The 21,622-nt window shown below is 39.5% G+C and overlaps 2 protein-coding genes and 1 non-coding gene across 5 annotated transcripts in view; 2 read left to right on the top strand and 1 right to left on the bottom strand.

Moving 5' to 3' along the window:
* cacnb1 (calcium voltage-gated channel auxiliary subunit beta 1) overlaps window positions 1-12,561 on the top strand; it is a 40,732-nt gene extending 28,171 nt beyond the window's left edge. For 2 of the 3 annotated variants that reach the window (XM_042504312.2, XM_088091075.1), the window contains 7 exons: window positions 3,873-3,953; window positions 4,038-4,096; window positions 4,184-4,293; window positions 6,995-7,146; window positions 7,536-7,631; window positions 7,736-7,921; window positions 10,463-12,561. In XM_042504312.2, coding sequence (XP_042360246.2) covers window positions 3,873-3,953; window positions 4,038-4,096; window positions 4,184-4,293; window positions 6,995-7,146; window positions 7,536-7,631; window positions 7,736-7,921; window positions 10,463-11,002 — 1,224 coding nt within the window. In that variant the 3' untranslated portion in view covers window positions 11,003-12,561. Of the gene's footprint in view, window positions 1-379; window positions 409-3,872; window positions 3,954-4,037; window positions 4,097-4,183; window positions 4,294-6,994; window positions 7,147-7,535; window positions 7,632-7,735; window positions 7,922-10,462 lie in introns of all 3 variants that reach the window. The other variant, XM_042504314.2, reaches the window with a different exon arrangement.
* A 3,290-nt stretch (window positions 12,562-15,851) lies between these two features.
* Window positions 15,852-21,148, top strand: arl5c (ARF like GTPase 5C). The gene is made up of 6 exons (XM_042505606.2): window positions 15,852-16,114; window positions 16,564-16,624; window positions 16,726-16,873; window positions 17,369-17,452; window positions 18,861-19,012; window positions 19,145-21,148. The coding sequence occupies exons 1-6, from the start codon at window positions 16,069-16,071 to the stop codon at window positions 19,191-19,193; spliced, it is 540 nt and encodes a 179-aa protein (XP_042361540.1). The 5' UTR covers window positions 15,852-16,068; the 3' UTR covers window positions 19,194-21,148.
* A 384-nt stretch (window positions 21,149-21,532) lies between these two features.
* On the bottom strand, window positions 21,533-21,604 carry trnac-gca (transfer RNA cysteine (anticodon GCA)). Its single transcript has one exon. It is a non-coding gene; the product is annotated as a tRNA-Cys (tRNA).
* Between the last annotated feature and the right edge of the window lie 18 nt (window positions 21,605-21,622).

Genomic DNA, 21,622 nt, shown 5'->3' with positions numbered 1-21,622 from the left:
CCCCAGGTCTAATCTCTCCTCCTCGTCTCACTAACTGCTCATAACTGTCCCTGCCACTCCTGTAGCTCCTGGCTCTAACACTGTTTGGCCCCTCAGGCTCCGGTCACAACGGTTACGCTGCGATATGTTTGGATGTTTGTTTCTGTGCTTGTCAGCTGGGAGAGGCGTTGAACTAACTGAAACACTCTGAAATGGCTGCTGCTGCATATCAGTCTGAATCTATTTTAAAATGAAGCCACAGCGGAGGCAGTCAGCATCTGTTTTAATCAATAAACAGCTCCTCTCCCCACTAATCCTAACCTGTCAATAACTAAGTGTTCTCTTGTGTTTTGTGCTTTTTTTTTGTCTCTTCCTGCTTTTGTGCGGAATGATACTGTAGGCGGCCCAGCTAAACAGAAACAGAAGTCGGTGAGTGTGGTTCGTTCTCACGACTAACCTCTAACACTTCAACTCCTTAACTCTCATCCTCTTGTTTGTCTCGATTTTTCCTTCTTGTGGTGGTAAGAAATCAGTCCGCAGAATATTCTCTAGCCACGGACATATTAAAAAAAAAATTTTCACAGGATCGTTTATAAATCACGGTGACGCCTCTGTCATTTCCCCAGAGCTTGTATCACAGCTGCCAGTGTGCAGATGCAGGTGCAGATCCATCCCAGACCCTGTTAGTCGCAGTGTAACAGTAATACGTCCTGACGTGCTTTCATTTCCATTTATGACGGCTGATTTGAGTGTCAGAAGCCCACAATCAGCTGTTTTTATGCTTTTCAGCACAAATTTGAAGTGAAGGAGTGAGAGGAATGTATAACGTTTAGATTCCAGTCGTTATCACAGCTTTATGTCATTATTGAAATGAAAAGTTATTTAAAATATGTCCCTTATGTTTTCATAATGACAACTTTGTGTTCATCTCATTACTAAGACAAATGTTTTCAGTATTAACATGGAATGAGACAAACATTTACAAAGTATTTTAAATGTATTTAGGATATTTCATTTAACCCTTACAGTAGCTCCGTGTTGAACTCAAACTCTGCTAGTGTCAGCATTGGTATTTTTGCTCATTGTGATGTCATTTCTTGAAGTATCTTTCAATGCTTCTTACACCTAAAATCTGTACAACTTGATCTTAAAGCTTATGTCAGTCAATAAATCACAATAATTGATAAAAGTATGAACGTTTTGCCATTAAAAGATAGATATGACATATAACAGATTTTTCAAGATAAAAGCACAAAACATATTGTTCCAAAATAAAAATCATGAGATGAATTCCGAAGTTTAATTAGTTTCTGAGATATGCTCATTTTTATGAGCAGGCATTCATCATTTATTCCTCTGACGCCGCTGTGCATTATCAAATGTTTTTTTTTACCCTGCGTAACATAGCGCAATGACATCATCAAGAGTATACAACCTGCTGACACGCAGGACTGATGCTTGAATGCTCTGGTTGCGATGGTTCTAATTTTAGATCTATTTACACAGGATCATAAAAACAGTGATCTCCGTCCGCAGGATGTCCATTTTTAAAGGGTTAATGTAAGCAGGACAAATGTGGACTATTATTTTACAACAATATGATTGTAATGTAATGTAATGTTTGAAATGTTCACAGCATTATTTAAATACTGATGTGTCAACAGTATTAATGTCACAATTCAGAGATTCATAACTTTAAAACAATACCTTGAAAAACATCAGTATTCAATACCACTTTCCAAAACACAGGGAAAGATTGACATTTAGTGCATAAAATTTAAAAATTTCCATTAAAAAGATAATCGAAAAAGGTTAAACGTGAAAACAACAACTTTTCTTGGATATAATCAGAGAACAGCAGAATTACTGATGGGAACGTTAACAGTGAGAAAGAGAGAGACGCTTAATATCATTTAATCAATATTTATGGCTACCTGGAGGGAAATTCTATAATGCAAAAAAAATGTTTCAAGTGTCTGAGCTTATTTTTGGGAAATACAACTGCTATTTGTTGTAAACATGGCAACTGTTAGCAACAATATCAAAACATCAGTATTTTGGAAGGATATTGTTGAACTAAAAGACAATAAACCGTATTATCATCCAGATCTATATTATGTATGTATATTATGTTACTCACCGTTCTGGATTTTGCACTGCGCTCATGTTATTCAAAACCCACGAGCACTATTGTTATGTTCAGTGCTCCAGCTCTGCCCCTTTAGAGACAAGAGCCATTAGGAAACTTTTAAAATATGTATTTTTAGCTGCGGTGAATACAAATGAGGTGAAATGAGCTTCCGTTGGTCTGCTTTATGTAATGTAATGTAGTGGAGCGAGGCTCTCCAACACTATCGCCTGCCTGAAGAGCTGCACACGCAGGAGGGGGCGTGCTCTGAATACAGATCTGAAAGGAAAAAACACATCCAATTTCAGGGTTCGGAAAGTATATAGGACATGTGACTGCTTTCACCCCATTCTCATTGAAAAAGCGACTGTTTCTAAATAAGAAAAATGCTTATGGAGTCCTTATAGATGAATCATTCCTTTTGTGATTCATAATGTACAAATAAGCCTCAAGTTCATGCGCTGCAATATGGATCGTGTTTGTGTGTGGGTGTTGTATATAAGTCACTGTGACGGTTTTAGGTTTCTCTTTTTTTGTGTGTAAATGGCATCATGAAAGCCACAGACTACAGTGTGCATAGGGCGCTTTGTATTCTAATGTATGTTTATTTTGATTATTGAAAATAACTCATAATAGGATTAAGAAAATAAGTATTGTTAACAACCAAAAATCAAAATCTGATTTTAGATGTTTAATATTGGAGGGCAAGGTGGTGTCCTTAAAAACTCTTAAAATGTCTTAAATTAAACTTTATAAATATTAGGCCTTAAAGGTCATTAAATAGTCTTACATTTGTGTTGTCACAAACCATTTAGCTTATTTCATTTTTCCATATTTATTTTTGTCAAAATCAGTCAGGTACTTCTGCATGAAAATGCACATGTATGATGTGACAAATCTTTAAAATCCAATCACTGAACCGAACATGACATTTTTTTATTCATTTTATTTAAGATTATAGATTCCAAAAAACTCAATTGTCAATTAATAAAAAGGCAAAATGCAGATCAACCTAACCCTATTAACCATACTCCTGCATAAAACCTACCTCCACGCAGGACTTCATATATACTAGTTACTTTTATATTTATCTGCAACACTTGATTTAGAAAAAATATGATTTCTCCAAAAACTTAGAAAGCATTAAATGTAGGTGTCTGATACTTATAGACATTCTGGGCAAACACTCACCAAAGAAAGAAAAATATATAAACTGTATTTATATTAGTTTTCCGACCTAAATATAATCATTCGGGATTGAGGAATTTATTAGAACAACAAAAAAAAGTTTAAGCTCAAAGAAAGCGAATTCCTACCATAAAAATAACAATTCAGCAATTGCTGGCAGAAATAACTCGACAAGTGCTGATGCATAACAAAAAGAGAGACGTGTGAAGCATGATGCCAGTGTTAGAGCAGCAGCTCAGTCACGAGAGCTCTCCTGACACCACAGCGTCTGGTTTAATTATGGACACTTTAATTATGGGAGACTGCAGACGGAGACATAGAAGTGAGTGCTTTCAGCGAGAAGTTGATCGCTGCCTCTGAACATTCATTGGCAGTCAATAAACCGAATGGACTCTGGCGTCCGAACCTCGCCATCCATCAATGTGACGGCTTGCATAGAGGGAGAAAGGGCTTTTGTGTTGAGTTAATGTTGATTTATGTGCGGCTGTACATCTTTGTGAGCTGTGTGCTTTGAGTGTGCGTGCAGACGTGACATGATAACCTCCCTCACCCCACTGTTGGTCTTCTCCTGGCTCAGATGGAGCATGTCCCCCCCTATGACGTGGTTCCCTCCATGAGACCCATCATCCTAGTCGGGCCATCGCTCAAGGGATATGAGGTGAGAAGGAATATTCATGTGCGTATTTCAAAACTAATTTTAACTCCAACAGTTCTTGTCTTACGCCTGATGTTTCGTCTTTAGGTGACAGACATGATGCAGAAAGCGCTCTTCGATTTTCTGAAACACAAGTTTGAGGGCAGGTGAGAATGATGTCATCACATACTGTAGACTCTGCTTTAACTGCTCTGTAGCCCGGTGACGACTGCTGTACTGCGTATCCATTTCAGGATATCCATCACACGAGTGACAGCGGACATCTCCCTGGCCAAACGTTCAGTCCTCAACAACCCCAGCAAACACACCATCATCGAGCGCTCCAGTACCCGCTCCAGCCTGGGTGAGACGACATACAGCCACAACAGATGTGCACAAACCACAACCAGAAAAAAACTGCCATTTAGACAGATAATTCAGTATGAGAACAATATTGCAGTGGAGATCATTTCTGTTTATCACGTCATGTTGCCCAACATTCATTTAAATACGTTTCACTATCTGTGTTTCATATCTTTTTTGCTTTAAGTGTGTTTATTTCTTGTTGGATTGATAGATTTCTTCTCAGATAGATAGAGAACAGGTTTCATTCTGTTTTTGAGGATGAGGTGTGGACTCGAGTCTAATGACTCGGACATGAGTCAGACTCTAATCGCAGCTTTGATGACTTTAGTCAGCTTGACAAGATTTGCAACCTAACTTGGACTTGTAACACCAATGATTTTGACTTCACTTGGACTTAAGCCTTTTGACTTGTAATACTTGGTACCTTTTCATAAGCCCAAACATTAAAAAGTATGGTGAGGTCAGAGACATCATGTCTGACATCAGAGACACATATCTACTATTTTACAACATTTACATCTACATTATACAACAAAGTATGCTGATTCATAGTGCTATTTGCTATGAAAGTACATGTCAGCAGCATTACTTTTTAAAGATTAAGTTCAGTCACACCTGTTTTAACAAACTGTATTGAACAAATAAACACAAATTTTAAAAAGCAGTCATGATGTTTTTTTAAATTTAATATGTTATAACTCTGTTGTTAAAATTACATTTGGGTAAGAGCGCATAATTAGGACTCAAAACTCAAAGTTTAGGACTTGACTTAGGACTTGTTAGTCTTGACTTGGGACTTAAGTCTGGACTTGAATGCAAAGACTTCAGAGTTACTTGTCACTTGCATAACCATCTCTGTATTGCAGCTTAAAATTAAAAACATTAACATTAAAAACTGTAAAACTGCAGGTGGGCAGTCTTCACGATGCTGCAGGAGTTAGATAATGACAAAAATCTACACAGATATATAAATATTATAAATAATAAATGTAATTTAGACCGGCTCAGCTAAAATCTTTGTGATAACATATGATTTAACTTTACAAATGAACTGTAATGAATCTGAGAGCTGTCTGGATTTCTGCAGGATTGCAGAAAGTGTATTTAGTGAATACATTCTGTAGTTTGATGTTACAGACTGTAAAGGTGGGCAGATTGTTGAGGTACCGTTGTACATCATGTTCTTTCCCTTATTTACCTGCTCTGACTGCCTGAGTCTGATCTGGCCTCCTCTCTCTTTCTTCATCCTGTCTTTTCTGCCCTTCACCTACCCATCTTCCCTCCTCTCCTGCCCCCCATCTTCTACTTCCACTCTATTTTGATTCAGACGTACTGGGTACGTATGCTCTCCTTGCAACGAAACAATGTAGCGTCTTTCAATTCTTCGCCCTCCCCTTTTCTTCTCATCATCTGCTCATACATCGTTTGTCTGCCTGTCTGCTTGCCTGTCAGTTTCTCTGTTCCTCATACTTCTGTGTGACAGCCTGTAGTCTCTAACAAAAAGGGAGAGGATTACAAAACCAAAGCGGGATGAAATCCGTGGGAGGGCAGCAGGGCGACTGGTGTCTGCTCTAAACTGTGAGCAAGAATGAGCAAAGATGGAAGCAGATACTTTCCATATTGCTCTCACGCCTTTTGTGACCTCCATATATAATCCTATCCATATACTGTCTGTGTGCAGTCATACTCAAGGATAGTCTGCATGGAAGCAGGACCTTGCTTCATGGACTCTGTCGAGTCATGGCAGGGGAGCGAGCTTCTCTCTGCAGTCAAATCCAAATTTGCAAAAGTCCAAGTCTTTGTTGAGGTTAATGGAAACCTTTCCTCCCATTTCTTTATATGAGTTAGAGTTCATGTCTCATCACTCTGCGGAGGTCCTGGTTTTTTTGGGGGGTTTTTTGCCTCCAGCTTTAATTCACTATCCCTCAGCCCTCTCGAGGCTGCTGAAATGTGTGCAGGCCCTGTCTCTCTGCAGATTGCCTTGCCCCCGTTATCTCCGTCTGCCGCCAGGTTGGCAGCACGCACACCTCGGAGGCGCTGAGGTTTGACCAGACAGACGAGGAACATTCTGTTTTTTGGTTTTAATCTCTCTCTTTACATGTCAAGAAGCTGATAAAAAATTGGGGGGACTGTGTGCTGGAAATGCTAAATAACAAGCTCTTATAGGCTGTTGTTGAGGAACAATGAAAACAAAACACCCAAGCAGTCCAGACTTGAGTAGTTCACCTGATAGAATAATTACTGCTGTGCCCATTAGTGCTAACAACAACTAATGTTCCACTTAATAATTTGTTTGATTAGGGTGTTTTTTCCGTTTTATTTACATGGCGAGAAATTGTGTCCTTATTATTAGTGATTACAAGTGCCACAGGCATCTCATTCTTCAGTGCCTCCTTCCTTTGAAATAAAAAAGATTAGATTCATGTAAGGAAATTGTGAATGTTGGGAGGTGGCAACAGAATGAGGATGCTGCACTGCTCCATTTAGCTGTGCATAAATGGAACTTTTAACTGTGATCCAATCTAATCCATACGCTTGGAAGTGTTTTCTTCAAAAACTTCAACATGCATGAGAAACTACAAACATGTACTTATGGCTGATCTACAGCGCTGCATCTTCTCAAAGAGAAAAAGTAGTTCACACAGTTGTTTTGTTGCCTTGCTGTTCTGACTTGTCATATCTGTGTTCTGGGTCTTCAGCGGAGGTGCAGAGTGAGATTGAGCGTATCTTTGAGCTGGCCCGCACCCTCCAGCTGGTCGCTCTGGATGCAGACACCATCAACCACCCCTCTCAGCTGGCTAAGACCTCCCTGGCTCCCATTATTGTCTATATCAAAATAGCCTCACCCAAGGTATGGCAGCAGATGATATATATTATATTATAATCCCTAAAGGGAAAATTCTGTATTTTTCTGCCTTGACCCTTTTTTCCCCAATGTGTTTGTGTCTAAGTGATTAATGGAGACAACTATATTTGAAACTGGTCCAGCATTGAGAGAGCTGCAGCGGCAGAACAGGCTGCTATATAATCTTTACAGGCAATTGTGCATCATTTCTGTCCATTAAAAGTGCTTGTTTTTGCCACTGTCAGGCCCAAAATGTTATTATGAGTGCCTGACCATCTCTTGTTCTGATCTGTTTGGTAGTATATTACACAAAAACATGGAAAAAACTCAAATAATCCTTACCTACACTATGCATTTGAATGATTTGTTATTTAAGTGCTGTGATCTCCCTGCAGGTCCTCCAGAGGCTCATCAAGTCCAGGGGGAAGTCCCAGGCTAAACACCTAAATGTGCAGATGGTGGCAGCAGACAAGTTGGCCCAGTGTCCACCTGTGAGTTTTGCTAACAGTAACAGATCTAAAAGTTCCCTAGAACTGTTAAAACAAGACAAAAAGGTTTGGTAAAACCAACAGTTGATTATTTTATTCATGTACAGGAACTGTTTGACATCATCCTGGATGAGAACCAGCTGGAGGACGCCTGTGAGCACCTGGCCGACTATCTGGAGGCGTACTGGAAGGCGACACATCCCCCGAGCAGCAACCCTCCAAACCCTCTGCTGAACCGCACCATGGCTACGGCAGCCCTGGCCGCCTCCCCTGAGCCCGTCTCCAACCTGCAGGTACAGGTGCTCACCTCCCTGCGCAGAAATATGGATCTGTGGCCTGACTTGGACGGTGCTGTAGCCAATGAGGGGAAAGAGGAAGAACATGCTCTCTGAAGTCCAGCAGAGACGGGTGCGGGTGGGGGTGGGGGTGGGGGGGACTACGGCAACTCAACCTCAGCCCAGTGGCCTGCTCTCTTTACCCTGACGGAAAAGTGCATTAAAACCATGTTTATGCTGTATATAGAAACACAACACAGATACACAAACACACAAAAATGAGCCAAATAATTCACACACACGAACTGTTAGAACACCCACACGAAAGATTACGTAGTCTGTATGTTAGCAGGTCAGCGTTTACTTCCCTGCACTTTCTAAACCGTGAGAGCTGCTCAACTCAAACCACTCTGGACTTAAGGAGTAACCCATAAGACACCTCTGCTGTTGGGGCCCCCTCCATTTGCTGTAATCAAGAGTAAAATGATACCTGCTGCCCCCACCCCACCCTGCCCTCTTTAGCTCTGTGGCCTCCTTTCTCCTGCACTTTTTCTTCTCGGGAGGCTGAATCCAGTTTGCTGTCCTCCTCCGTGTTGCCATGGTACCGCCCCTGAAAACAGCAAGTCATGTCCACCTCTTCAAACAGAAACGCTTAGTTTGGTGGAGGCTGTTGCTAACAATCTGTCCATGTTAATCTTTTTATAGCCATTCTAACAGCAAAGTACTAATCAGCTGTGTCTCTATTCCTTAGTCACTACTGGCCGCACATTACTTATGATGAGTCGCATGCTGTCAGAGATGTTTTTGTGTGTCACAGTATGGCACCCGAGCAACAGTTTTGCACCAAATGGCTGGAAACATGTTTTATATCTCCCTCTACCATTTTTATTGAGGCTGTCATTATAGAGACAACACAAATAACCCCAAAAACATAAGAGCCAGCTGCACTTCAAATCTTAATTCACATCAAATGCTTTCAGTGTGAACATCATGTGCTGCAGTTCAAATGATTACGTAATCATTTGATAGTGGTATTGATATATCTGCTTTTCTCTGCCATGAGGTCAAACAGCCAGAAGGTGGCACTGTTGTTACGTTAGCTATTCAGTGTGCTTGTTGAGTAACTGCTTGTGTGTGTTTGCAGGTAGGTATCTTGATCCTAAAACAATCAATTAGTACAACTAATCAGTTTAACTAATTGAGTAATTACTGTATGTGCTTGTGTTTTTGAGTCAGTGTGTGTGCATACAGTGAAAATCTGAAGTGTGTGTGTGTGTGTGTGTGTGTGTGTGTGTGTGTGTGTGTGTGTGTGTGTGTGTTATGTACAAGATCACGTACAGCGACCAGGTCATCATTGAGAAATAAACACCAACGGGGTGATGCTGTACATTATCCCTCTTATTACATGGCTACTTACTAAAGAAAACAGTAATGTGACACAAAGTATTGATTTAAACATACTTAATGTAATTTTCTGCTGCCAGGGGTCTCTCAGTCAAAACCATAATAAAAAAGACAGAGCAATGCCATCATCACAGCAAGGCTCTTCCAGTTAGGATTCCTGCAGTTTTCATAGTTTAGGCCATTTTGACCGGGAGCCAAAATATCTGCAGAGGTCTCTCCCTCCTCTCCAGAACAAACAGACCAGGTGAATAATTACAGTAGAAACACTGAATTAAGTAGTTTTGTGTAAAAAGCAGTGTTTCTCCAACATCACGGAGGGTCTCACCTTTGTTCTCTGATAACTTAAGATCCAGACATTTTGGGTGTTTTTACCTGGAGTCAAATTATCTGCTGAGGTCTCTTCCTCTCCAAAACAAACAGATCTGGTACTTTAAACTGGTAAAAACACAGAATATAAAATCTCTCTTTCTCCAATGCTGTTCGGCACAGCAGGGTCTGGAGCTGAGCTGCTGATAACGTTTGCTCAGCTTGTTACTCTGATAACTTAAGATCCAGATGACCGACAACTAAAATTCTTCTTTCGTTTGAAACATATAGTAAAAAGTGACCAAGATCTACAAAGTGTAAAAAATGTGGCTTTAAATTGGATAATAAGTCATTTTATGAGTACCTCTGGCAGAAAGTCACAACCCTGATGCATGTGCACGTGCAAAAGAAATATGATGCCACTGACTGACCAAATGACAGACTGTGTCCTGGATTTAAACGACAGATTATTTTGGATTTGAAAATTGTTGAAAACACTGGGGATGCCTTAAGTACATAACTCAAAGAAATATATAACAAGTATCTAGTCGTTTTTAGATGTTCATGCTGGAGAAAATACACATTACATTTTCAAAAAGTGATTATATTGCCTCTGCCAGAGTCAAAGAAAGCCGTGTAAAAAAAAATATATTAATGTCAGTCATGAACACTAATGCTCCTTGAGCTGGAACATGTGTGTGTGTGTGTGTGTGTGTGTGTGTGTGTGTGTGTGTGTGCACGCACCCTACCTCGTGCTCACCCTGCTGACTAACCACTGACAGTTTGGTTTCGCTGTGCTGTTTGTGTCTCTGCATGGTTGCTGTGTGGCATGGCTGTGGCTGGCTGCAGGGGCCGTACCTGGTGCACGGTGAGCAGAAGCGGGAAGGGCCTCTGACAGAGTGTGGCGGCAGTGGCACCCTGCATGAGTATCAGACAGACCTGGGAGGAAAATCTCAGCAGCAGCAGCAGCAGCAAACGTACCTGCGCTCCTCTCGCGGCCAGCTACGGGGAGGGAGCGGCCGGGGTCTGTCACGGCAAGACACCTTCGACTCTGAGACGCAGGGCAGCCGGGACTCCGCCTACACCGAGGCCGGCGACTCCTGCATGGACATTGAGACTGACCCCTACGAAGAGCCCGAGCCATACCGAGGCGGCGGGGGCAGCCGCCTCCACCTGGCGCAGCATCACGGCAGACAGGCATCCTGGGAAGACGAGGGCGCAGAGCCGGACCAGGAAAACCTGAACCATCCTCCGATACCGAGCCAGACGCAGCCGCACGGACGTGCCAAACTGAGGGAGCGTTACTGCCAGGACCCTGTGGACACCGGGGCCAACATGAGCCGCAACAAGAACCAGGATGACTGGGGGCGGGACGTCTACATCCGCTGAACACGCATCATACCACAGAGGCGAGGAAGCTACCGGGCAGACTGAAAGATGAGGGGAGGGAGGCGGGGAGGGTTCAGAAGGAACTCAAGTTTGGGTTTGGGGCCACGCCAGTCGGGCTAACAAATTAATCTGTTTACATCCCAGTACAATGTAAAGAAAAACATCAACTGCCAGATGCCATTCTCATCAACTTCTTCTTGCAATTCAGTTTATTTAGAAAAAATAATATTGGTCTGTTTTTTTGTTTCCTTTGTTAATACTGCATGAATATCATGGATTTCTATACTGACAGCACGAGGACAGTAATTGTTAACGATTGTGAATCTCTGATTGTGATCTGTACGACTCAATCTCTCCTTCAGTTGTAGTGTGAAGGCTGGTAGAGCTGTAGTCCGTCATGTCTGTCCTCTGCAGTCTTAAACAGGGTCAAATGTCACCGTCCCCATGTCCAGTGTCAGGGTTTCTCTTTAATCTCACTCAGTGCTTTTGGATTTCAGGGGTAAAACTGAGATCCAGACGTTAAGAGTCTCTCACCTCCACGTCCTTATCACCCAGACCTTAAAAAAAAGCTGGTGGAGAAGTTGCCATATTTGAACACGACAATTTATCGATGTTGCTCCGGTCATGTCAGCTTAATGAGAGTACACTCCAAAGACGTTTACTTCCTCCCTGACCTGGTTCAGCCACTGTACCCAACTGTCTGACCCAGTCGTCCCGTTTCTGTTTTTCCTCTTCTTCGCAGGCGCAGCGGGGCGCCCGCAGTATTCATTTGTTCTCTAATGTGGTGCGGATTCAAAGCAGCACTGCAGTTGTGTGAATAAAGTGTCCTGCCTTAGTCACTCGCACCCTAAAACACCCTTATTTCAAGAATCACAAGTGCCGGAATGTCTCGCCAAGCCATGTCCACCACTGCCATGGTGGGATGTCTTAACTCTTGTTACACTCGTTTTCATACCATATCTGTGTCTCTTTGTGTCTCCTCGTGGCTACTCTGCACCGTAGCCCGTGCTGTCGCTCCTGCACATGTCGTTTTTTTGCACCAGCTTCGTCGTCTGTTTTTCGGGGCTAATGGTTATATAAAAAAAGTACTTGTGTGTGCGGTTAATCACTCTCAACTTCCACCCAAACAGCTAGCTTGTCTGATATTAAATGCCACTCTCTTCTTACTCTTGATTTCTGACTGAATTAGTGTTGTTTTTTCCTGTGGACATTTGCAATGTTTTTTTGTTGTTTTTTATTTTATTTTAAATCTTCAGTTCTTGTGAGGTAGTGAGAGGAGTATCAAGTGGGGTGGGGGTGTAGGATCAGTACTCAGTTATCTTTAATGGAGAATCCATGAATGTCTTTGGTGGGCTGCTATAGCCTGCCCGTCTTCAGTTGAATAAATAAATATTAAATAATGATCAGTAAATAATGTTATTGTTGCGTTATCGCAATTGTTAAAAATATGAAATAACATGTATCATTGGTGCCTGATTGTAGCTACATTTTGCTTTTTCTGCCTTTCATTTTTAATCTGTGGATAAATTCGTATTTTAATTAAAAATTTAATCAGAAAATGCCATTGTGTCACTTCATGAGATGTGAAGACAGATTTAAAAAATGCAGAAACTGCATGTGAAGAGTTTGATATTTATTAGAAGTGTTGCCTTTTATGTTTCTAAGGACATAAAGAGATTTTAGTTCAGGGGAAACTTGAGGAGTCAGCTCCTCTTTAGTGTGCCTCTGTGCCAAGAATAGGAGAGTGGTCATGTTTTTGAGCTGTCCATCCCATTCTTATTATTGGGACATCTCAAGAACGCCTTGAGAGAATTTCTTCAAATTTGGCACAGACGTCCACTGTGACTCAGTGATGAACTGATTAGAAATTTGTAATGAAAGGTCAAGGTCACTGTGACCTTGTCTGTGTCATTTTTGTGAACATGATATCTTAAGACCACCTTAGAGGATTTTTTTTTTTTTTTTCAAATTTGGCAAAAACATCCACCTAGGCTTTAACAATGAAATGGTTACAATTTGGTGGTCAAAGGTCATGGCCACTGTGACCTTGCATCCATCTCATTCTCATGAATGCAATGTCCCAAGGCCTTTGAGGTAGTTTCCACAAATCTGGCACAAACATCCACTTGGACTCAAGAAAGAACTGATTAGAATTTGGTTGTTAAAGGTCGAGGTAATGATGACAACATAGGACAACCACAGAGCAGTAATTCTAGTTTCTTCTTGAGCTCAAACTACATCTTCATTATCACATTCACGTTATAATTACAACAAAAGATGATCACATAATCATATTGTGTCTACTTTTAAAACCCTTATATAACCCTGCCTGTTGAACCTGTCCAGGGCGCTTTGATGGGTGTAAACCTGTCACAAAAAGCCACAATTGTAGTTTCTGCTGTAACGTGCATCAACAAAACTTGGCATAGGAAAATAACATGAAGCATCTTCATCACTTAATTGTTTCTTTATTTGCATCCATGGAAACTGTTAACTCCTCAACCCTCCTCTCTAATTGCAGCACAGTTGATCACACCTGCAGAGTATTCTCGTCATGGAGGAATCACAGTAAGAAAAAGACTGAAGTTAAAGAGCAGCTGTATCCAGGATGTGGTTTTAGTAATCATACTTTTGTCATCTCATCATCTGCAGTGGCGGAAATGTCACAAACAAGAGTGTGGTTTCCATTTGAAAGCTGAACGTGAGCCTTAAATAACAAGGTGTGACGGCAAGCGTCCAGAGTACAGAGAGTGCCACATGAGTTCTGACAGTTAAGAAGTGTACTTGTCATTTACTGTATCTGAAGAAAAAATACCACAGTTTAAATTTATTTTGTGACAAGTAAAAGTCTTACATTCAAATTAACTTAATGTATTTAAAGTAAGTGGCCTCTTTTAGAGTGTTTTAAATTTAAGAATATTATATGATTGGAATAGATTTACATGTGCATACTACTGTTACAGTATGTCAATGTGCAGCTAATGTTATATACTTTATATACTGTTAACCAGTTTAAAGAAATCTTCATATTTAGAATATTTATTTTATATTAATAATGATAAATCCTAAATCAAGATAGTAGATAGTTACTGTATGTGGGTTAAATACTTGTAATATGGTTAAATGTCCAATATTCCTACTGAAATGTAGTGGGGCAGAAATATTAAGCAGCAAAAGAGAAATGATCAAGTAAAACTATGTACAAATACCTCAAAACTATAGACAAGTACGGGACTTGCTTGAGTATGTTTATGTGTTAAATTTTAAATTATGAAGTACTTTCCAGAGCAAAAAGAAATGACAATAATAAGTCAGGACATAATAATAATAAAATATAAAATAAAATAAAAGAGACATACTTAAGGTGATGAAAAAATACTCTAAAGAAGGTCTTTGTGACAGAAAGCTAAAACACATTTCGTTAAAAGTCATTGCTGTTTTTGCAACCAGTACTTTCTATTTAATAATTATAAGTTAGTAGTTAACACAGTAGTTTTGAGGAAATATTTGATATCTAAAGAAAAAAAATAAATGACGCAAAACGAAGTGTTTGTTGTTTTAGCCATAAGTCTGGCTGAGAAAGGGAACAGGAACTAGTACTAGTTGCAAAATACCTGGACAGCCTGATCAATGGAAATTTTGGGGGTTTCCTCTTATACTCTGTTTTGCTTTCTGTTGCTTCCTGATAAAGTCCCTGTAAACCACGGAGGAAGGAACGTGAGCTCTCTCTCCATATATGGACTGGACATGTGTGTCATTAGCTGCGTCATCAGTCCACGCCCTCTGTCGGAGAAACGCCTGTGTTGTATGCTGCCTTCAAGGCTCCTCAATAAACTCCGACTACTGAGATGTGAGAGGCAGGATTTGAAACAGCCTACATTTCATTCAAGTTAAGGAAACCGGAAGCACTGACCTGATACTGGCTGGACTTTTATGGATAATGTCGGAAAAAATAGCCCACTAAAAACAAAAGTTAAGCTGCTAAGCCTACACTTAAAAAAAAAAAAATAATAATGTTTTCATCCTAAACAAAATGTTGATTTAAATAAACCTTCAGCTCCATTAAAAATATTGCTAATTTCTTTTTTTCCTTGTTTGTCTAGTGTTATTATTTTTATAAGCATTGCCTATTCAATGAGGCAAAAATAAAATTTTAAAAAGACAGCTGATAATAACGATGGCTTAATATATATCAGTTTATATATAAATAATAATATATATAACAATTGCCTTAGTAGACTAATGGATGCGTTCCATTAATGTCATATACAACCTCTACATTTAATTCCATTTTTTAAATGTGAAATAGCCTATTGGCATAAGCATAAGTAATAGCCAATTGTCTACCCTTAGTTTTAACCCTTTGAAACCTTTTTTTAGGTAATTTTATTGTCATTTTCATGATTTTTTTAAGGTCTAGGTTTAGGTTTCAAAGGGTATCATTTTCATGAAGCTAGGGACTGTTTGTAATATATGGAGCTTTTCGTGGGGGTAATTTGTTTTCTGATTGGACTTAGGGGTGGGACATTCATTTAAATGCTTCTGTTTTGTAAATGAACCCCAAAACCCCAAAGTAGGTTTTAAAGGTATGTTTCCTCTAAAAATCTCCATAAGCCCTCCATTTATCATGGTGAAGGGTCATGCATATAAAAAAGACATACCTCAGTCGACCCCTACTATGACCCCTACAGTCCCTTAGGATTTATTGTAGGCCTGGTGTGCTAACTAGGCAATATTAGCTTCACCTGTAGGTGTAATAAACTTCAGTGTTTACATCTTTCCAGAGGGGCCCCTTACGTGCGTGATTCAGACGTTTCCCACAATACCTGAACGCATCACTACTATGCCGTTTGTCCGTGACTCATTCGACTGAAAAAGACCACAGACTTTGTTTCTAAAAAGCACCACCCACTAATGCTATGCAGAAGTGAAAAGCGATATTAGATGAAGACATTTGAGGCTGTCCACCAGTCAGCTGTTCACCGACACTGAAGTTTGTCCCCAGCAGGAATCTTACTGGATTTCTATTGTATTTATCGCTCATCTCTCTCACACACTTGTTGGACATGGGGTTCCTTTTGACCAAGATGATGGCTGTGTTTGGTGACAGAGGTAAGATTAAGATCATTTCACTCATTTTACTGTTTAGCAGTTTATGTTGTTTGTCAGCTGTCATTTAAGCATTTTAAATCGGTAAGGGAGTAAATATTCCTAAATTATAAATTGCAGGCCTAAATAGACTAAATAAACATCATAGCCTATCAGAAGTAGTCATAATATGTAGTTCCTCTCAGCAAATATAATATATTATTTTTTCTCTTTACATTTACAGTATTCTGATTTACAGTCAAACTATGTACAGTATGAGAGCTGGTATAATTGCTGTGCGGTGATGTAATAACTCTGCTGTGGATAAGCCACATTATCTTATCTGTGTGTTTATTTGTCTTGTGATGGGCTGAAACAAATTATGCAACTCCACATTTGAGAGTTCAAATGAGAACAAATCATGGTTAAAAGTTTAAATGTCTTTTTGTGTTGTTGTTTAATTTTCCCTTCAGACCACAAAGTTATCATTGTGGGTTTGGACAATGCTGGAAAGACAACCATCCTCTATCAGTTGTAAGTGATTTTTTTATTTTCTGAGGCTATACCAGTGTCATATTAGTTTAAAATCAGCTAGTATGTGTATTTACAATGTGTTTTTTCCCTAACACAAACAGTCTGACAAAGGAAGCCGTCCACACATCCCCAACTATTGGCAGCAACGTTGAGCAGATCACTGTACGTAAAACACACTTCTTGATTTGGGATATTGGAGGACAGGAGAGTCTTCGGGCCAGCTGGTACTCGTACTACTGCAACACAGAGGTACATGGATCACTTTCTGTCTTCAGCTCCACTGTATGTGCAGAACAAGACATACAATACTGAAACATTCTTCATCGGTTAAAAGGAAATCATAAAAGTCAAAAATATAAGTTAAAATATAAGTTTTGAAGTTTCTCTCTTGTGTTCCCAAAAACACCAAAAGAAATTGTTGCTTTGTTATCTTTCAGCAAGAATTGATCATTTGAAATACAAATATAGCTTATGGTTGACACTTGCAGGTGTGACATTTTATATTCAAAGGTAAAGACAGAAACAGAAAGCATTTGTGCTGACTGAGCACTCGCACATTAATTCATATAAGCTCATTTTTATCTTCACCTGCTCCCTGTGTTGATAAAGTCACTTATCACTGTTACATAATTATTGATGATATATATAACGTCTGCAGCAGGTGTCTTGTGTCCTTTTCGTCTATAATAATATGAGATATTGTATGTTGACTGTATTGCTAATGACAAATTGTGGCTCTTTCAGATTGTCATTCTGGTGGTGGACAGCACCGACCGTGAACGCCTCACTGTCACTAAAGAAGAGCTGCACCGGATGCTCGCACATGAGGTACAAATCCAGCTGTGTTGACAGATGTGTGTTAGTTTAATGGTTATAATCATTATGATCCAGGTGTTTTACCACGCATCACTCTTAACATTAAATGAGATTCAAAATTTCACTTCAGTCAAAATATTCTAGAAATACCAAAAGTAAAAGTAGTCATGATGCAAAATGGCCCAGTCTTTTTTTGGAATAATGTAAGTTATGTTTCAAAGAATTTTTTAAACACAAATCTTCGATCAGAGGTCGTGAAAGTTTTGATGACTGAGTGCCAATTTTGGAAGCCAGCATATGATTGAGGGCTGCAAAGGAAAAGTGCACACAATGTGACTTTTAATTACTTTTTTTTGACATACTAACACTTAACAAAAACTGTAACAATTCATAGTGATATAGCCCATATAGCACTCATATTACATTCTAGTTTTCCACTTTTTAAAACATTTTAAAGGAAATGAAACAGAGAAACGGCACAGTGTTTGACAATGATTTCACTAACGCAGCACCTGAGCAACAGTTTCTGCTGCGGTACAAACCACTCACAGAGCTGCAACACACCATAAGAACAGGTTGCCCTAATAATAATGGCTATTGGATCAGTTTATTTATGATTATGATTACATTTTCTAATGATTATTTCAGAAGGTGGGGCATGGTTGCCTTTCATAGCATAGCAAAATGTTTATGTTTCTTATCAACATATTGGGAGGACATTTTGAGCATATTTGGTATATATCAATATCACTGCCCAGGATTCTAATAACTGATAATCAAATGTTTAGATTACTTAAAAGTTGGAGTTGATGGGGTTAATTGTGATACTTAATATACTACTGGGTACCTTGTGAACTTTCCCCCAATGATAAATAATGTATGTTTTATCTTAAATGGTAATAATACATTGTTATGTAATAGTTGATTTTTTTTATATATCAATCTTAATCCACAAAGTAACTTAAGTTATTACATTAATGTAGTGGGGTAAAAAAAAAAAAGTCTAAATTCCTCAAAATTGTACTGCAGTACAGTGCTTAAGTAATTTTTACTTGGTTACTTTCCAGCACTGTGGCAGGATTGGTTTTCGCGAAGTGACGTAAAAGTCTATAGTTATCGGTGAAACTGCTCATGTCAGCTTTTCGTGTGTTGCGATCTGAGACGCACTCTTGCTTTCAGTGACTGATTGCACCACGGGTTCCAAACCCATGACACAACACGATGAGGAAGTTTCAGCTCAGACTGCGTGAGTCAGCGTGTTGACATGTGTCAAAATGTTCCGCTGATGTTGCTCTTCTTTGTTCTCAAAAGTTGACCCGGGGTCATTTTTGGGGTTTTCTGATGGAAATTTTTCATCTCTATAAATATCAATTAATATTTGAAGCAGCATATAACCAAACTCTTTTCTTATATATTTTAGGACCTACAGAATGCCGCTGTTCTCGTTTTGGCCAATAAACAGGATGTGAAGGGCTCGATGACAGCGGCAGAGATCTCCCAGTGCCTCACACTCGACTCCATCTCCACGCACTCGTGGCATGTTCAAGCCTGCTGCGGCCTGACGGGAGAGGGGTGAGTCTTGACACACCTCACGCTTTCTCTCTCTGTCTGATGTTATTATGTGTGAGTCAACAGAAAAAATACTTTAACAGCCACTTCTTGTTACTCAAAATTGCTTCTGTCTTTCCCTCCTCTCTCTCCCAGTCTACCTGCCAGTCTGGACTGGATGAAGTCAAAGGTTGTCGTGAACTAGAGCACACTCTACGTGGATCAAACTTCCTGAAACTGAGCCAACCTCGAAGTGCACTGCAGTGGCCAAAGTGTCAGAATTATTTACAGCGTTTTGGGGCAAAGTCCTGTGAACATGGCGTCTGTGACAGAGCTGGCCTCGCCACACCAACAGTATGAGCTGTTGGATGTGTGAGGCCCCAGTTTGGATGAGTGGTAGAGAAACCTGGGTGATCTTAGAGACGATACACCAAATACCAGTAAATTCGGACTCCAGAACTCAGCTTGGTTATATTTTAATAATCTTAATTAAAAGGCAAGTTTTTTCTCAGTTTTGGTTCCAAAGATGTACACAATTGTAGCATATTTATGTTCATTTACTGTAAGTTTCCAATGTAAAGAGGTGCACCATTTGTGTTAGAGATCCTACCTGACCCGTAATATCACATTCCAGTCTGGTCTTAGTGGGTTTCTGTCATTGTACTGGGGTTAATCGAGGAACAAGAACCTCTTATTTCTAGAACTGAACAAGTTGTACCAAAGATGTAACAAACCAACATTTGAGGCAGATAGATCACAAATTATAATTGATAACGTTAAAGCATATATTTTATGGATAAAGGGTTATTTTTCCAAATATTTGAATGTTTAAGCCTAATACCGCACCCTGTCGTTCCTCCTGTGCCTACACATTAAAGGGATAGTTCAGATTTTTTGAAGTGGGGTTGTGTGAGGTCCTTATCCATAGTCAGTGTTTCAAATACATGAGATGTCAGTCAGCACGCCCCCAATTTGGAGAAGCAGACAGGAGTGCTGACATGAAGCTAAGTAATGTATTGCTGTGGATGGGGGTAGCAGCAAAATGAATTTTAGCCACCTAAAAAAGTCTGAAGTAAAAAAAATCAATATCAGGTAACTGTATGCTATATTTAGATTTTTTTCACGACATTAGTACTTTACTATGGGGGAACCAAAGCCCTTTTATTGCTCTCTTCAAACCAGACTCTGTTAAGAAAAACAGTGATTTAACATCTTTTAACACAGGAGCTGCTGGTCTACCACTACTTTGTGTAGTTTGTTTGTTATATTTTGTGTCTTTGGCATTTAAAAGATAGTTTGAATTCACGAAAGTCACACTATAACACTGACTAACTTACTAAATGAAGCAGCACTGGACCAGCAGCATTAGTGCACAGTGATGTTAATTTACTGTTTTTTCTTGGGTCTGGGGTCTTTGACAAAGCATAGATGAACATACTCTCAATATAGCGTACTCTTTAACTGTTATAGGTATTTTGGGTGGGACTTTTTTTAAGACTGCAAAAATACGTGCTTCTACCCCCTATCCTTAGCAGTGCATTGCTTCCATGTTGGCACTCCTGCCACTTCTCCAATTTGGGGGCATGCAGACAGACATCCACTGTATGTAGCCTAATACACTGACTACAGATAAGTACCCTTCTATACAACCCCCTTTTAGAAAATCTGAACTGTGCCTTTAAACTTTGAGCATGACAATCATGATCTCATTTTGACCTTTTATTGTTGATTCTTGTCACTGATTATGTTATTTCCCAATTAACCTGAACTACTTCCGCTACAACAACTGAATTTAGTACCTCACTGGTCACAAAACAGCTCTCCAATCACAGCCTCAGTTCAGTAGCTGCCTAGTATTAAGCCTCTGTAATGGAAGACTTAAACACAGCTAAGAGGAAACTAAAGCACATACTATATCCCCGGTGGCCTCCAAAACTGCTATTATGGGATTCAAGTCTGCACCTGATGTATAAAATTGTAATTGATGCCATTGAACAACAGGACTGTTTTAACATGTTTAGTAATTTATTGTAAATAAAACAAAGCTCTTGAACTATTTACCTGAATAGAAAAATGAGCTAGCTGCTAAGGACAATGAGTCATATTTAAGTATGTATTGTATTGTATAAAATGTTTAAATAAATATTGATTTTACAAATATGCAGTGGGTGTGTTGTCTACCCTGTAGCTGTGATATTCTTTGTTTCAACTAGCCATTCATAGCATTTTAGTGAGGGGTGGATTATACCTGCAGTAACACTAATGACAAAAATATGTGTGTCTAGTGAACACTCTTATTAACAGCTGCTGGTTTTGGCATCACAGCAGAAAAAAAATTATATAGACATAATAGGCTATTCTATAGATAGTGTAGGATATGCTGTAGTAGTATATATAAGTTTCTCTTTCTGTTTGTGATCTTATCGATGGAGCCTATATACAGTAAAAATGACTGTCACAGCAGCCATTAACGTGATTTCATATAGTTATAAAAATCATGTTTTCTTGTAATCGAAGTAGATTCATGAAAAGAAACAGATTTGAAGGGGGCATCCGGATTTGAACCGGAGACCTCTTGATCTGCAGTCAAATGCTCTACCACTGAGCTATACCCCCTTCTGTTAACGGCTCATT

Source organism: Plectropomus leopardus, chromosome 18 (assembly GCF_026936395.1).
Source record: "Plectropomus leopardus strain MGB_pleo_1.0 chromosome 18, ASM2693639v1, whole genome shotgun sequence".
In the NCBI taxonomy this organism is placed as follows: domain Eukaryota; kingdom Metazoa; phylum Chordata; class Actinopteri; order Perciformes; family Serranidae; genus Plectropomus; species Plectropomus leopardus.
This window is presented reverse-complemented; position numbering and strand designations above follow the sequence as displayed.

Coding starts and splice junctions, on each gene's coding strand:
- arl5c (XM_042505606.2), top strand. CDS start 16,069: ATGGGGTTCCTTTTGACCAAGATGATGGCTGTGTTTGGTGACAGAG. Junction 17,453..18,860: donor ACCGGATGCTCGCACATGAG/GTACAAATCCAG, acceptor TATATATTTTAG/GACCTACAGAATGCCGCTGT. Junction 19,013..19,144: donor TGCGGCCTGACGGGAGAGGG/GTGAGTCTTGAC, acceptor TCTCTCTCCCAG/TCTACCTGCCAGTCTGGACT.